At 35.6% G+C, this 18487-nt stretch overlaps 1 protein-coding gene across 9 annotated transcripts in view; it reads left to right on the top strand.

Annotated features, from left to right (window-relative positions):
• LOC116166746 (disks large 1 tumor suppressor protein) overlaps positions 1 to 18487 on the top strand; it is a 287044-nt gene that overhangs the window by 153951 nt on the left and 114606 nt on the right. For 7 of the 9 annotated variants that reach the window (XM_031481842.1, XM_031481839.1, XM_031481838.1 and 4 more), the window contains one exon: positions 4043 to 4078. In XM_031481842.1, coding sequence (XP_031337702.1) covers positions 4043 to 4078 — 36 coding nt within the window. Of the gene's footprint in view, positions 1 to 4042; positions 4079 to 18038; positions 18393 to 18487 lie in introns of those variants that run through there. The other 2 variants (XM_031481848.1, XM_031481845.1) reach the window with 1 other exon arrangement.

The following is an 18487-nucleotide window of genomic DNA, read 5'->3' as shown; positions in this document are numbered from 1 at the left end:
GATTTTTATTTTCCATACTGGATTTCAACTTTATGGCAAGAATTAGTAGATATGCATATCTATATACCACAAACGATACTCTAGTAAAGAAATTCTACTGTATTAAAAAACATATCTGATGGGATAAGATGACAAATTCCACAGGGTGTCCGATTCTTTGTTTTTCATTTTTTGTGAATGGCATGCTAGTATATTTACTGTAAACGCGAATAAAGTATATCAAATAATACCAACGATGGTAGTTACAGCAACAATATCTCATTTTAAGTGATAATAGTGGAGTGCATATTTGTTTAAATTCAAATTCAACCACATGGGAACAAAAAGTTGGTCCACAAATCATCTGTTAAGTATTTACATGTATAGATACAGGTCCGTAGCGGCCAAAATAGCAAAGGAAAATCATTTGATTACGTTGTACAAATTTTATTCACATTCTCAACTCAACTTTGAACATGTTGTAAGTGCCTAGATTATGTATGAAAAATATCCTTTAGCCACGCGTGTGAGTGCTATTCACAGGACATCGCCGTTTGAAACTGAAAAATGGGAATTCCAACACCGGGGTTAAATATCCGATTTGGAAACGAAAGCTTCTAGTAAAGCTGTCATCAGCAGCGAACTATTTGGGCTAAATTCACACTATAAAAAATTTATTGTTTGTTTTGGAAAGTTATGTAACTGCCATATAGGTATCTCTTTGCAATGTAAAACTTTTTTACTCCCTCTGTAGGACTTCCAACAGCGACGCGCAAATTCCAAAAACTCATTAAAACTGAGCTACATTCATTACGCTGAAACAAAGACATAAAAAATCCTTACAACCTCTCTACAACGAACAAAAACAACCTACTCCTAATTGAAATAAATGATTCCTGAAAATCAATAATTAAGCTTATCTTACAAATTAATGGAAACAATAATCCTAAATGAATGAATTTAAACAGTTGTTCAATCTTAGTTTGAGATCGAGTGGAAAAAACAGAGGGTAGGAGACATAAATCTTGTCGATAAACGGCCCAAGATACCCAAGAATCAAACAATGAATAAGGGACCAAGGGCAACATTTAAAGCTACAGAAGACAACACGGTTCAACTCAATATCCGTTATTCAAAGCGCATATCTATGACAACATCTGCTTACAAAATTAATTAACTTTTAACAATAAGCGCAACTGTTATCTACGACCAGAGAAAAACGTGAGATAAACTTTCTAAATATTACGCAAATAATTTCAAGATATTGTTTATCTTATAACATGTAATGTCTTTACAATTAATCAATCATAGTAAACAAATTTCAATGTGGGCATAAACAGAAAATAGACATCGTCCAAACACAAGCACAACAATATTTACATCGTTAGTTTATTTATTTATTTAATTAATTTGGCTGGTGTGGCAGAGGACACAAAAAAAAAGCTGGCTACGGCACTGCTATCCAAACAATTAGGAAAGTTGCAGTTGCATTCAAATGTCTGTATAATTTCCAATCGCGACTTTCATTTGACACAAGATCAAAGCTTCCAGGTAAATTTTAAAACGGGCGATGTTTTGTTAAATTCGTATATTTGTTCTATGTATTGGTATTTTAAAATTTGCTTCTCACTTCCAGTATATTTATTATTTATATATAAACTCAATAGCGTGTGTCAGTCAGTCCTCCCATTCGTCGATCAATACTACAACTGATATTTTGGTAAATGTTCATTTTAAAATGGTTGCATTATGTGCACGTTCTCGTAGAGAAATCTAGAAAGAATGTACCTTTTCAGTTGTTCACTTCATTATCATGATAAAATGAGGATAAAATATTAGTGGAAACCTAATTTTTCATTCATGATTGTGCGATGTGTTCCGCATCACAAAGTTTGTTATGTTGAATGACACTGCAACTATTCGAGGATTTGTTCGAGATTAAGACGAATACCTCGACATTCACCAGGTGGTTTTCCACACACAAAGCTTCTTCAATTACGTGGTAAATACGACAGCATAACACATAGCATTCGTAAGTATCACAGATGGAAGTTTTTTAAGTCAAGCTTTTTCGATTACATTATACATACGAGCAATTTGCGATAGAATAAGTAGTGTTTGCTGAAAGGGAGCCTACTGTGCACTTCATTGTGTAACAGAACCTCTGACTTTTTTCTGTAATGAAACCCAAACCACTCAAGCTGAAAATACAACAGTCTACAAACAATGCAACGACTATGATCGGTGTAGATATATTGTATAAAAATTTAACCCATTTGTTATACCTAGTTAGTTAGTTTTCCCGTACCTAAAGCGGTAATGGATTGCAACTTTAGGAATTTACTTAAACGTTACATTCCGTAACTGTCGGTAATTAATTATTGGCTATGCGTAATTAAGAGCCAAACTCCGCTGCTGGCAGCTGGTAACAAATTGCACTTTCTTGTCTAGTTGTAATGATTTCTGTTCTGTGAATGGTCATTTTCACGTAGATTCAATTCTCGTTTAATTAAAGAACTCGATTAATTTAACGGTCGCTTTAATAGCAATCTACTGGATTTGGATGGTTAAACGTGCATTTCCTTCCTAAACTTCACGCCAGCAATATATAAATTTTATTCCATTGTGCAGTTCTTTTTCGTTAGGTGTGTTTAGTTGGGGATGTGGAATATTTATGTAAAACTGCCTTTTCTTCTAACTGTACGATTCACGTCTACCCTACCTTCTCGCCTTTATTAGATTGTTTTGTAATACATTTTGTAAATTTAATAAGTGACACATAACTCTTGTGTACATGTAAGTATTATTAGGTTAGCCAAACGTGTTTATTTATCGAGTTTAGAAGTTACAGGCATATTAGCATAAGAGTCACTAAATTGGTTTGACTGAAGTACAGTAGCAATAATAAGCGCTAATCCATTTTTGCAACTTATTCATTTGACCAACACCGACCAATAAAACGTTGAGCAACTTTTTGACCAATATTAATACTTTTATCAATGTTCCATTTCTAATCCCAATAAGAAAACCGAATTGCAGAAAAAAACCTATGTTTTAAATAATAAGAGCGACTGAATATGACAAAATTACGTCAGAAAACAAATAGAAAAGTAAATTACTTCATAAATTACGCACAAGACGTACACGCTCTTTACTCCGTCGTGACTTGAACAGCGGTATGGTTCAATTTAATCAGAACACCACTTCCCCCAGAAAATCATAATCTTCTCTTCCTCAAATTAAATGTAACACCAACAATGAGCGCTTGTAATGCCCTTGAATATCGTTAATTGGTAACACAATATAATCATTGCTGTAATTTGGTTTACTACTACCACAGACAACATATACTTGTCTGTGCTACTACCTCGGTGATATTACTTAGACACATTTTATTCATTATTAGCGATTAGATTTAGAAACCTGGAATAGGTTGAAACCTTCATAGGCGAGTTTGTCTTGGTTTGTTTATTTTGAATTATTTAAAATTTGGCAGTCCAAAAATTTAAACTGTCAAGTAGATATTTACAACGAGTTCATTTTGAACAGAGTTGTGTAAAAATACTCGTAGTATACTCAACTTGAATTGTCTTGCTTACCCTCCTTGAAGCACTTTAAACGGCTACATGTCTTATAAAGTCGTACGTTCAAGATATATGCGTCTAATATAATACCATTTACTCCTTAGAAACGTAAAATAAAGCAAACATGATAAGCGAAGCGAGAAATGAAGACAGAGTCTTTGAATATACCTAAATTCATAGACAGAGGGAAGCGTAAATTGTCACAAAATTATAACAATTAGAGGGCGCCTTTGATAAGATTTTCTATTGGGAACTTTGGATCATTTTAGAACAATTTCCTGTAGATATTATAAGTACGTATGTTGAGATTATACCAATATCTTTAGCATCGTCTGAGCCACCGCTATTTTCAATATTGAAGGACATGCACCCTCGCATGCACCGCATAATTTGATCATTAAAAACTCGTTTAATGATATTTTCTACACTTCACAAGTGACATTAATATAAGGTTTAGCTAATTGTACTATTTGTTACAGGTTACCGATAGCTGGCAAGGTCATGATAGCGACCAGGTAAGATTTTCTCCCATAATTTTACTAGACACTGGCGCTGTAGCGAGAGCTTTTTATTTGGATTAAAATTTTTCAATTTTTCGCAGAAATAAGTAAAAGTACAGTATGAATTTTCAAATTGTACGAAATTGAAAGTATTTTTCCCCAGATAAGTATTGGGTTTCGGGCAAGTTAGAAGCGACCGATTTAAGGAATTTTGACGAATTGATGGAAACAATAAATGACGTTTTATTTTTAATTTCGCCTTGAAACAATATTCGGGGTATATCCGCTAAATAAAGTTACTCTAGAACTAAATTCGTTACAGAATTCACTGTTTTGAAAGGAAACAAGAGGTACGTGACGCTAATAAGCCCCCCAGGTATGATCATGAAATTGATAGAAATGGATAGAGGACACCTTAATAACACGTTTAGAATAAAAACATTTGCGGAAGAAGCCCTAAATTTTCCACAATCTTAATTAAAAGTTCACTTCATTTTCTGGAAATCTGGTGTTATTTTACGTAGGTATATTTTGATAAGTTCTCGTTTTGGTGTCTGTGTACAAAGAAAAAACAATTACTGACGCTACGGACAAAAAATAAACCCATTATCTCGTAGAGAATTCAAGGCGAGGCTACTTAAATATAAACTCATATTTGCGGAAGAACATTCTTTTTTTCGTTAATTGAGAATAAGTTGTTACGATATTTCCGAAACGAAAACTAAGTATTCCTTTTGTAAAAAATCAGGTATCAGAGATATTTTGCGCTATAAATAAGTGGCGCACAGTGACCCAAAAAAAAATTAATTTATGTGGTGGTTTTGTCCGTCTGCCCGTCTGTTCCTCGTCCAACTCGAGAACGAAAATAGATAGCGATGCCAAACTTACGCCGATCAATTTCTACGATTTCAAGGATCAGTGCTATTGAATATGAACCGGAATAAAAGTCTGGTTTCCGAAGTGGCAAAAAATTCCCCTACTGAAAATCGTATGCGATTCTTCGTATCTTGTTTTCTAGTTCAGTAAGGACCCTACTGTAAACTTGGACTTCAAGAAACATTGTTAATAGAAAAAGTAGTGTCATATTTGATATGCCCATTGTAAATTTGAATTGTCTGATTGGATCCGTTCAGTAAAGCAAATTATGAAAGAACTAGTTTCTTTCATTGCTATAATTATATGTTATAATGCTTATGCTATAAATAAATAATTTGGAAATCTTGAATGATTTTATTGCACAGCACCATATAATCGAGTACAAACCAATTTATTTCGATGAGACCTTTCATTAGAATACCATGAAAGATAGAATATGTGTTTTACCCCCCCCCCTTTTTTTTCTAAAGTTTAACTTTGCACCACTACAGGCATGCGTATGCAAAATCTGAGACCAATTGGTTGTTGTATGTAAAAGTTGAAATTTAATGGCCGTCTAGCACACCTTCAACGTATAGGGCTACCTACTGCAAAAAAAATCCAGTGGGTCCAGACGGCCGGACGGACGGACAAAACGCAAACAATAGCACATTTTTTTTTAATTCTTAAAAAATGCGCTACAAATGGATGACTCGATAACCATTTCCTTTGTTATCCGTTCATTTGATTTACTTCAGCTACAATGGAATAAATAAAATTTGCAAATAGTTTCAATCTTGTGCCTACATTCTGTTTTAAATTGAACCTGACTACCCTACCTACTCCAGTAGTAACACATTAATTAAATCCAAACACGTATATTTTGTATTGACACGTTACTTATTTTAAATTAAAATGTAGTGAACTGCGAAATGGAGTGACATATATTCGTAAATACAAGTGAAAAGCATTTCACGAGCTTTTGAATTTCTAATTGAAAAGTTGATTGGTGGATAATCAATCAAAAACGATTGGTCAAAGCGAAGTCGTGAATTTTAGAAGTAACTTCAAAAGCATATTCAATTGAACTAAATTAAGTATCCAACGGTCAACCCCACGCTCTCACAGGTGTAAATCGCCCCTAATTTTGCAATTATTTACACCAGGATTTACACTCTGTATATCTATTATTCAGTATTCTAAATTATTTTTTGAATGTAATATCTTCATTTTTCCCTTTTGTTTAATGTCAATAACGTCAAGCAAAAGTTGTGAGAGTGTAAGTTTTTTTTATGTAATTCCTGTTGACATTCGAATTAAAGTTATTGCACAGACGATAATAGAAATTTATGCAACTGGTTTTCAATACGCTTAATTAAGTAAGTATTAATATGCACGAACCATGAAATACACGGTGTTTGAACGTTTATCTCGCGCTTTCGAACGAATTAATCATTCTCTACTTCAAAAAAAGGCGTACATGCAATGCTTTTGCACTTGGTAAGGATTCATAAGGGATAGAAATTCCGTGCATGATGGTCAAAATGATTCGTTCATTAAGCACTGTAGCCCCCCAAAATCTATCCCTATAGCAGCTCATATTCACTGCAAAAAAACAAGGTGATGTGTATTGTGAGCAAAATAATTAATCGCCTCAATAAATACTTAAAAGAAGCAATCTTCAGAAGTCCTCAAGACAAGCTCTGATTTTGATGATTTTTAAAATTTTTTTTATTATTACTTTAAATCAGAATCCTTTTAGAGGGGGGAAATAATGATTTGTATTATTTAACCAATAAGGCCGCCCTTCTTCCTTGCCACTTATCAAAATGTGAGGATGGAGAGGGTTGATTTTATCCTTGACTCCTTATCGTGCTCTGTTATATAATCTCTCAAGAGCGGAGTGCCGAAGGAGGGTGATTGGAACATCTGGAAGTTAATTAAGTGTGAATATCTCGCAATCGGTGTGTGGAAGGTGAGCACTCACAAAGGGCACGTGGAACGCCGGAACGAGACATATCTATTACCAATGGAAAGAGGGTTTTAAAGTTTGCCTCAAATTTCTGCTTGTACTGCTTTGCACATGCACCATCGTTTATCGAAATCAACTAATTTTTAATGGGGTCATCCCGCCTTCATTTTTTATTTCTGATCCACAATGTACATTAAAAATAAAAAGACTCGTGTGTCCTCAATTTTCTTTGCGAGTAAAATAAACCCAAAATAAATTATTGAAAAGCTGTGTTTTTAGTCCGAATTTCAAATGCTTCAGTCTAAATACGTCACAAACCTACAACCAATCACGTAGAAGTGAGCCGGCAACCTTGTGCGAGGGTCTGACGTTTGTCGGATTTGACGCGAAAGTGAACGACAAGTGACAGGTGCCTGTGACAGGTGACGCAAGTTACAAATGACATTCTCCTGCAATACTGCCAAGTCGTTATGTCATCTGAATGGTTCGAGGAGCTGATTGGTCGGGCTTATTACGTCACAGAGCCCGCCACAATCATATCGTTTTGAGTAAACCCTTAAAACCGCACACGTCCATTATTTTTTTGCTAATCAGCCTCTATTTTTAAATAAACTTTTACTGTCCAAAAAAATGTTTTATGGTTTCAGGTACACGCTTATTAAATTAAAACTGCGGAATTCAACTATACTGTAAACCCCCATTGATGAAGTTCCTTCATTATTCATTAAACATCTGCCAAATAATTCTCACACAGACGTAAGAACTTTTTATCCACACGTTTCTTCACTTTTACGTCTTAAATTACAACAAATCAATTAAAATCTACTTAATTATTGAATAAAATTTACAGCAAAAGTAACACTACAAATAGAATTAAATAAAATTAATCAATTATGTGCTCATTTATTACAAAAAAAATCCCACAAGGTTTCCTGATCAAACTTTGAGTAATATTAAATACAGGGTGTTCGCGTGCCATTTTCATTACTTTAACCGCAAATTCCGTTCAATACGCATATTCCTTATCAACCCAGCAAGCTATACCCTTATCGTCGGCACTATTTTAACCTAAAGAGCCATAACATTTACAGTATTTATTTTTGTTTATACCGTGATTGCCGGATAACCTTCTTTAAGTAAAGTAACTTTAAGTAAAGTAAAGTCAGTAAAGAACTGTAGGCTTCATTTTTAGCGCATTTTTGCAACGTTATCTATGAAAAGGTAGCTTGCAATCTTACTGTGGTTGTCTGGCTGGCTGACTGGCAGCAAACGAGGGCCCGTACGTAGAACATCGTTCGTTCAGAAAGACGCAGAGTGTACGTGTACCTACCGGGGCGGTGTAATTAACAACTTTAGGAACTGAGCTACATGATGTGGGGTCGGCGATATCTGGGCGCCATCCCCGAGCGTGGTTTACTAACGTGGTGATTTTTCAGTTTCTTCCTTTTTTCTTCTACAGTTTTGGTCCGATTGTTTTCAAAAAGCTATCGACAGAAAGATCTTGTAAATCCGTACAACCCCTACGGGATGGAATTTTGTTTTTTCCCCTAGGGTCGAAATTAACATCATTTTGCAAGGCATGCGTGTTCGAAGGGTAGTCGACTTGAGGCGCCCAAAAGTTACCTTCCGCTACAAATTTTGCCACGCTGTTTAAAATTTCTTAAACTTGAATGACGGTCTCTCTTTTTCGTGTCGCCAATAGAAGGTCGAGCCATGAGAAGGGCCCCAAAAATAGAGTACTACTTTGAAGAAGGTTTATATTTTAGCGAAATCCACCAAAATGGCGCATATCACTGTAGGGGCGTCAGAAGTGCGTACCGACAAACGGAATGTGGTAGCTACCGAAATGATCTTACTGAGAGTGGAGGCAAAAATCAAACGCGATATTTGTCCATTATTTTGCTGGAACTTAAAGAATTTCAGTTCACGCAATTTCATAATTTTATAATGTTGAGTAAATTCAATAGAATACCTAGAGGTAATTAAAGAATCCGAAAATAAAACCGCCTACTGATGCAACCGGCCACTCACTTACGCAGATTTACGGCCTAGTACAAGGATTTGAAAAATAATACGCAAAGCTAAAATAAAAAAGATCAATTGCTTGTTTATTTAGCAAGTCGTCTTTCTCATCATTCGTATTTGACGTCGGAGAAGGCCACCCTGAAATTTTTTCTTGTGTGTATGTGACATAAATCAACGTTTGCGCCGTGGATTGGCTATACCAACATAGGAAAGTCCGAACAGTAGGAAATAATATTAATAGCGTTCAACATCCGAAGAAAAAATAAGGAAATGTAAATATGTATCTTATATTCAATCTTCCAAAAAGCTTAAAGTAACCACTTTGTGTGTAAATTTCATATTTCAACAAATGTGTTCAGGGATTCTAGGTATGAAAGGAATTTATTTTCTTTTATTCCCAAATAGAACTCCAGCTATCGATCGGTTATAACATTCACACCTGCGTAAAAATTGAAATTTCCTGAATGCCATATTTTCTTTTAAGTGTATTATTATTTAAATCTTTACCATTCACACGTAGGCGTTGGGGATGAGTGCATTCCATTTTTCAATCTGCTTGTTTTTAATTAAAAATTACCTCTGCTTTGATGCATTTAGTCCTCCTTTTTTAAGCGGTATTATTAGCTCATAATCCCCCGCCATAAAACCCCAAAAATTTCAAATATTAAGTTGCATGTGTCTAAACACCTTTGAAGGTCTAACAATCGACATTATTTCCTACCATTTCCATCCATTTTCGTGCAAACAGGGTGTAATTTTTTAATAGAACTGTTAGTTCAATATGATAGAGATCATAATATTAAATGAAATTAATAAAAAACATGTAAACCAACATTTCCATATAAGAGAGCCATCAAAATTCCTTCAACTAAATAACATATTGTTTAAAAGATCAATTTATTACATTTTAATTTTAATATTCAAATTATATGAAGCCTTTTACTTTAAAATGTGTCAACAAAACTCATGAAATGTTTAATATTTCCATATGAATATAATAAGGGATAGGTATGCAATTTACTGTGTATTGTGCTAAGAGCTTTATTGCTTTTGCTCACTAGCAAGTGTAATTAAACTCGGACATATGGGTTGCCTTATAATGTCCAATGTGTTATAATACGGGTATTGCGTAAATAACTCTTTCATGTACACGAGAGTTTCAATATTAATTTTTCATGCGTTGCGCTGTCGAGATAATCCTAGAAGGGTCGTAACAGTGGTGTACTGCACATAGGCCGGGCGCTAAAGGGTTTGAGCATGCATTGAAAGTCTAACGCAGTTTGACTTTTGATTATTGTTGGGAGCATCTAGTAGATGAAAAATATCAATGTTGTCGCATTTCCGTGGTGGGCATCACATGCGGGGGAGAGAGCAAAGTCCAGCGCGTGGCGATTCACTTTATCGCTTCTAACTCAAAGACGGTAATAGTTAGAGCAATGATTGAAGCGGCTATTTACAGCTACTTATATTGCCTACAAAAAAGACCCTAAGGATAAAAGTTGTACCTCTAACCGTTTTGTTACAAATAAATACTATGTACTTTTATAATTACTCATATAACATCTAAACGACACTATTAAAATTGTCTTACAGATTCAAGAAATATTTGGCAAATATGATCCTAGAGACGAGATCTGGGTGTCGATTTCGTATGATTTTAACTTAACCCGAGGAATCCAATGGTAGCGGCAGAAATGTAATCCGGATACAGGAAGTCCGTGAAAAGCCGCCATTTTCAGAAAATGACAGACTTTTGATCGAATTATATTTCTAAGGTACACCGGGTCGTGTAAAGTGTCTAGAATTATGTTTTTGGGGTCGGGGAATTCATTTATGATAACAAAAATAACCTACTGGCATCGGAACTGCATGAGAGGCTTCCCTACTGCACTTTTTGAAGACGTCGCACGCGGTGAAACCCAAGATATTCCAAAGTTTTAATACTTATATAAATTTGTAGTATTTTATTTAATAAAAATACACATTAACAAAACATAAAATATATTAAAACATGGGGTAAAAAATTTATAACCCTATGAAGGATCAGCATTCAGCAAGTACATCGCTGACCTCCTCTGAGATTGCGTTATCACCACTGAAAAGGAATTTCACATACCGGGTGAATATTTTAAAACCGAACGTGGGAAATTAACATGCGAAAAACGTTTATGCCGATCGTTGCTCCCCATGTTAACTTAGAGGGTTTGTAATGACACCAATCAAAAGAAGATTTTTGTCTCACCTAATGATATACCTACGAATTAGCTTATTTTCAGGTGTATTTCTCATTATTTTATCAAAAATTCGGCAATAAATCCAGTTAGCAAAATCATGTTAAGCCATGGAAATTTCCTAACGAATCGAAATAGGTTTTCACCTCGGTTTTCACATTCACGGAAAACAAATATCGCGTACTAGAGTAAATATTTCCGCTGTAAACGTTGTTTATTATAAATACTTTTTCCTCAGTGAACCGCATTTTACAAAAAAATTAATGCCAGGCGTCATAAACTGATATTGATTTCGACGTTTGCATCTGCTTTTTGTCTTAGTCATGGCTAAACATGATTTTGGTAAGTGGATTTCTCGAGTTTTTGATAATACAGAGTGGCCCAACGAGAAGTATACAGAGGGCTTTTAAGGTATTAAATTTAGAAATTTCGAAAAATCGTCGAACACGTCAATTTTGTACTTGGTGATTCTTCATAGGCTTATACATTTTTTACACCAAGTTTTAATATATCTTATGTTTTGTTAATGTGTATTTTTATTAAATAAAATAATATAAGTTTATATATTAAAACTTTGGAATATCTTGGGTTTCACCGCGTCACGCGGTCCGCGTGCGACGTTTTCAAAAAGTGCAGTAGGGTAGGGAAGCCTCTCATGCAGTTCCGATGCCAGTAGGTTATATTTGTTATCAAAAATGAATTCCCTGACCCCAAAAACATAGGTCTAGACACCTTACACGACCCTGTGTGCCTTAAAAATATAATTCGATCAAAAGTCTGTCATTTTCTAAAAATGGCGGCTTTTCACGGACTTCCGGTATCCGGATTGCATTTCTGGCGCTACCATTGGAATCCTCGGGTTAAAATCATACGAAACCCGAAACCGACACCCAGATCTCGTCTCTAGGCCATATTTAGTTTTTAAAAAAATGTTATAATAAATCACCCCCACCCCCTCTAAAATCTACCCACACGGAAAATGTCAAGTGTTCTTCGGGTCAAATCGTTTAAATGGCTCTAAGGAACAACTGTACCAGGTGGCACCTTGGTATAAAAAAATGCAGTATCTTTCAAGAATTTCCGTTATACCGCTAGTACTACAGTGCATGCTCAATACCTATATTAGCGCCTGGACTAACAGTACAGTTTGCGTTTTTACTATTTTATAATTTTTATGGCCAGTGTTAATTGCCATAATTTTCCCTACGAACGCATAATAACGCGATTACGCGATACTTGAGTGCTAATCAAATTAAAAATCTGGGGAAAACGATAGTATCTACGAGTTATTGTAAGTTAAAAATTTAAATTTTCGGCAGCGACGTCGGAAGTGAATGGGTGGTTTATTTAAAAAATAATGAAGAACTAGAACATACAAAGTTACAACAATTTTGTTCGGATTAAAAAGTTAAAGCCCAGTCCGCTATTCAGTTGTATTGGATTTTTTGTAATTATTACAGTTAATTTTTAATTAAGCTAAACAAATGCACTGCAGCTTCTTGTACCACCATCTCAGATCTCAGAAAGTACCTACACATGTATGTACATACATTCATACCATGATACTACTGTAGTATCATGCATTCATACAAGTAAGTACACATGCTACCTATCGTGTAATTATGCACAGACTCCGATAGTAGAGCTATTTCAATTATTATGGAATTCGGAACAAACAAGCACATCTGTATCAAGTTTAAATACCGATCAAAATACAGTAATGAAATTCTGTCTACCACAGCGCGTTTTACGTGTTTCCCAGCAGACATAACGTGGTAGCATTGAATACGTAATTATTCAATGACAATATTCCCTTTATATGCGATAGTAATAAATCAGGCAGGTACCCACTATATCTGGATAGCTTAAAATTATTAACTCATAAATTCATCTGTGCAAGTGTATAAATGCTTTTTATCAGGACAACTAGAACCAAAATATTAGCTGAGCCAATAAATAAAGTCTAAAAAACGAATAATAAAAGAAGACAAAAAATGGAAATGAAAAACGAAAGTACAGATATCGGCGCGCAGGAAGGCAAGAGATGACGCATCCCCACTAGACTACTCATATTCTATTAATTGCACATATTGGTGCGGCACGGAGCCAGTGGGCTCTTCCAGCAAGTTCTAAATTGATCATCCGCGCATAGCCCGCTCTCGCCTTTTTACGTGTCAATCTGGCACCTAGTTTAAATTTTCTATACGGATATAATGAAATATACACTGAAATGGGCTTTCCGTTTTAATGGTTTTTGAACTTATGTCTTTTGGCATAATATGGATTTCTTATAGATTTCCAGAATTATCCCGGCAAGCTGTTAATGAAAAAAAAATGCACAATTAGGTACTTTTTTTAAAATTGCCTTCAAATTTGTATAATTTACTTCTCCAATCAAACACCAAGTTGTCGTAAGATTTTAAATATATTGATCTAACAATTTAAGATGCTCTCTTTCCAAATCACATCTCCCTTTTACAAATTTTTTTTCTTGCAAAAACGTGGGTCACAATCAAGCCTTTAGTTTTACACCTGGCAATCAGCAGAACATTTCTTTACCTTTTTATTACCCGAATTTAAAAACAATTCAAAAATGGAATTTTAGATATTCGTATCCATTTAACTCGGAAAGCCAGCACTTGACTCTTGTATTAAAAATGTTTGACCCATGTTAATTCGCGATCGAAGAACGTTTTTTTTAATGTGTTTAGCAGTGATTCCTTTGGCAGAAAACGAATTCCCCCTTCCACAATTTTCAATCTCTTAAACAAAAAAAATGGCGAATGGCTACTCCATATGGACATGATTAAACATTCATTGGTTAATGATTTTGAATACTACCAATCCCAAACGGTTTTTTGGTCTTCCCACGTGAATCACACACTTAAGATTATTGTGAGACGAAATGACATCCTGCAGCGTTGCGTTTTTTCTTATTATTTAGATTCTTTTCTTGAAGCCCCTTACGAAAGTGGACGAAATGTTGACTTATCGTTTAACATTGACACGGTCCTATACCGGAAGTCGTGGTCGTGGAAACCTCCACTCAGACAACTGAAGTTTTTCCATCAGTACATGTTCATTGTTCATCGAATGTATTCCCAGCATGGAAAATAGCAAGAAATATCGCACACGGTCACTTCTTAGACAAAAATCGTGTAATTATTTAAAAAAGCATGGAATTTTTGCTACCCGCACGAAATTGGGAGGTACGTAAATGAACATTTTTAGGGACATCATGACAAAAATCCTATATTTATTCTTTTAGTGAATAATATGTGTATAATGTGTAAGAGCGAAAATCACTGGAAGCGCAATACGCGTGAATACAGGCGGAAGGAAGGGTAAAATCGTGGAAAATAATTTAATTTTAAAACGACATTAGAAGTCGAGTGTTATCTGCAGCTTTTTGGAATGCAGCACTAATACATAGCTCTGAGAAGTGCTGTTTAATCAATTCCTTAAAAATGATTACATTTCATTCTGGCCGTCTGCTCACTATATGCGCTTTTCAAGTTTGACTTAAGGGTTGATAATGATTCTTATATTAGTTTTTGTACGATTAGAAATTAAGATTTTTATATTTATTTAGCCAATCAATCGCATTTCCAGAGCTACGACTCATTGGCCATTAGGTAGGTTGGCAGTTAATTATCATTGTGTCGTGTAATAAATAATAGGATAGCGAAACTAATGACTGATAATAATCGTACCTATACGAAATTGAGGCTAATTAAAAAATAGGAAACTTGTATGAACTAACTACTTATTGCTGTCACATGCAAGGTTTCCATCCACGGACAGTCGCATATCTTGTGACTTTGAGAAGAAACACACATCTTATTAAAATAAAGCTGGAATTAAATTTAAAAATAAAAGAGAGTATACAGGGTGTGTCCTTTCGATAGGTAAAACCATTCAGTACGTGATTCCGCATTGTTTTCTGAGTAAAAAGTTAAATAAACAAGCCGTGATCGGTAGGTTATGGAAACGTCGCGGACACTGTAGATACGGCACCTACTTAATAGTGCTCAAATTGTTGTCTTAATTCCAATCTAAAATTCTCCGTTGATAGTATTAGGAGCGTGTTACGACGTTTCAGAAGGTTGACGTTTGCGACACGAGCCAGGTTGTGAGCGAGTGGAGTGATCCAAGTGAACAATAAGTGTGAATTTTTGTTGTTGAGTAACATCCTAGGCCCTAGCCAAAAGAACGTAGATCCCGACGATTCGTCAGCAATATTTACTGGAAATTTTTAGCGTATTTTTGCAAATTTATTTGTAAAAAGGTACCTTTTAATCCCGTAGACTTGTAGAAAGACGAGGAGGGCAGGGGCCGTGTAGTTAAGAACTTTAGGGACGAGGCTACATGATGTGGGGTCGGTGACATCTGGGCGCCATCCCCGTGCGGGTAATACGTGGTGACCATTAAGTTTTGGTCAGATTATTTTCAAATTGCTGTCGTCGGAAAGATCTTGTAAACGCGCACAACTCCTGCACGATGGATCGAAACTAACCACCTTCGCACGCGCCTCTTCGAGGGGTAGTCAACTTTGAGCGCTCAAAAGTTCCTTAGAGCTCGAATCGCGGTCTCTCTTTCCCGTGTCGCTAATAGAAGCGCGAACTATGAGAAGTGTTCCCAAAATTGAGTACTATTTTGTGGAGGGTTTGTAGCGAAATCCACCAAAATGCAAATTGCGGGCGAACGTGGCGTCAGATGTGGGTACAGCTAAAGGAAATGTCGTAGCCTCCGACAAGATCTTATTGACGGTGAAGTCAAATGCGAATTGCGGGTGAATGGAAAGTGGGAACCGGGTACCGACTACCGACAAACGGAATGTGGTTGCCCCCGACAAGATCTTGCTGATGGTGGAGTCAAAACTACAAACGCGAATTGCGGGTGAACGGGACGTCGGAAGCGAGTATCGACAAAGGGAATGTGGTTGCCCCTTGATAATTGTTTAAGTTCCTCCAAAATATTAGATTCACTTTTGGGCACGTTATAAATAGAGATATTAGATGCTCTTCGATTACGCTCAGCTACCTCTGCAATAAGCTGTTCGGTAAATACAGAGGACGCACCATCATCCCATCCCACGTCGCTTTTCTGTTTGATAATGATCCACCATAAATACATGAACACGCATAGTATTTTGATCAATTTTGATGAAATTGGCAGGACAGTTCGGGACAGTTGTATTTATTTCGAAATAAGAATCGATGATAATTTCAACATGATACAATTACAACAAATTAAACAATACTATACTGCATTCATTATAAGAAGGTAGTAGATGGCGCTGTGTTTAAAGATAGACACACACAGGATAAATATAAAACCGCACCAAATTTGAAAAATATGAATATAAATCTAAAGATTTCACGTTTGGATCATTGGAATTAACATCTAATGCCATTTCGACAGTTTAATTCGTAACCGAAACTACTAACATAACAAAATTGGCCACACATTTTATTTGTCGGCGTAATACAGACTCGTGGTTTAACCAATCACAGTGAAGGTCAAAGCTTCCCTATGATTTCTACCGCTACCTTCTTAAAATGAATAGAGTATAGCAAATGTGTAGATCTTCCACTGTTACTTGTGCATTCGGCTACTTGACTGGCCACACTGGAAAGGAAATAAACCCCTAAAGAGCATCTAAAAAAGCGGAAGAGCACCTCGGTGTGACCCTACGGAGTCATTGAATTTGACCCATTTTCAATTGGCTTGTTACATGTGGTATCTATATTAACTGTGCAAAGTTTGAACCGAATAGGTTCAAGCGTTTGACAGTTATCGTGTTCACGGACAGACGGACACCATCGACTCCCCTATAAAGCTTGCATCGCTTTCCTCTGCCGCTTAATAAACGAATCGCTGGCCTGTGATATACCCTCCTTAAGATTCGTCTCGTATAATGCACATCAAGAAAGAACGATTTGGACGACATCCATACAGAAAACATTTATTTATTTACCTATTTATTTATTTACGGTTGACCATTATAACAAAAGAGAAAAAAAACACATTAATACATATAAGAAAAATGAATCGTGAAGAGTAGTGCGTAAGTGAGTCAAACAACATAGAATAGATATAAAAGACAGAAATAATATATGAAAAAAAGCTAAAGAACTACATAAAACTAATAAACGATATAGGTACAAGGTGGAAATATAAAACTAAATATTGTTACTCCAAGACAGATCGGTTTTCTATAAATAATAATTTTTTAAACAAACAAAGATATAGGCAAACCAAAAAAACTGAAATTCTTGCAAAGAGTGTTGGCTGAGGTGCACATCCTAGAAATGGGAGATGATTGTCCATATTTGGTTTTATGATGGGGTACATAAAATAGGTGCACTACGTAATGACAGCTGATGTTTGTTTAATGATAGAAAGTACAGCACTCTTTACAGTACACATCACACGTTTCACAAATAACTAACGAGTTTTAATATTGCCCTACGCACCTAGGTACGCCTAACCTACCTACCTACGTTAATATTCACCGAATGATCCGAGTAATTCAATTAGAAAACCCAGATTATGCAGCGATTGCCCTTGATTACCAAAATAATAGGTCACGGGTGCAATAAAAACAGTCATCAAACCCAATTAATTAAATTGGAAATTGAATTTTACCGAGTTACCGCATTACAATCGAGCCGTTTTACTACTAACCGCATTGATACGACGCGACGGCTAAACACTACAAAATTGCCCATAATAGGCGCGGACGTAAAAAATGATCGGTTTCGAGAGTGGCACAACTTCAATTATGCAGTCGTTGACGATACCGATAACGTAATTGTTTACATTTTTTGTACATTCCTGTATTAATCGGTTAAGTTCGGCTCTGTTTGACTGTGAATAGTCGTGCTGCCGTTGCCGTTAGGTTAGTTGTCGGTCGTGACGTAGCAACGCCGCCATGCAGGCAAATGCTACAAGTGGTTATACGGTTAGATTTAAGTTTATTTTATAGCTCTAATAGGGGACTCTATCCGCCTTTTAAATAATTATGTTACGCCGATAGTTTCCTTAAACGTAAACTCTAGCAAATTTTATGTAATAATTATGTGATACGTATGCAGCTACCTGTTTAATCGTTTACGCGGTGTGCAAGTATTTGGTTTTTTAGTATGTTATCGTTGGGTGTGTTAATTTTAATTGTGTAAAAGTGTGTGTTTGTACTGTAACCTTATGTTTCTATAGTGCTCGTGTGATGTTTTACGTAAAGGTAATTTTTTTATTTACCTAATTTGCGATGCGTTTACTTGGTACATAACCTCAACTAATTCGCAACTAACCTATTCGATTTGCTCATTCATTTTA

This window comes from Photinus pyralis, unplaced genomic scaffold, assembly GCF_008802855.1.
Source record: "Photinus pyralis isolate 1611_PpyrPB1 unplaced genomic scaffold, Ppyr1.3 Ppyr1.4_LG3b, whole genome shotgun sequence".
In the NCBI taxonomy this organism is placed as follows: Eukaryota; Metazoa; Arthropoda; class Insecta; order Coleoptera; family Lampyridae; genus Photinus; species Photinus pyralis.
This window is presented reverse-complemented; position numbering and strand designations above follow the sequence as displayed.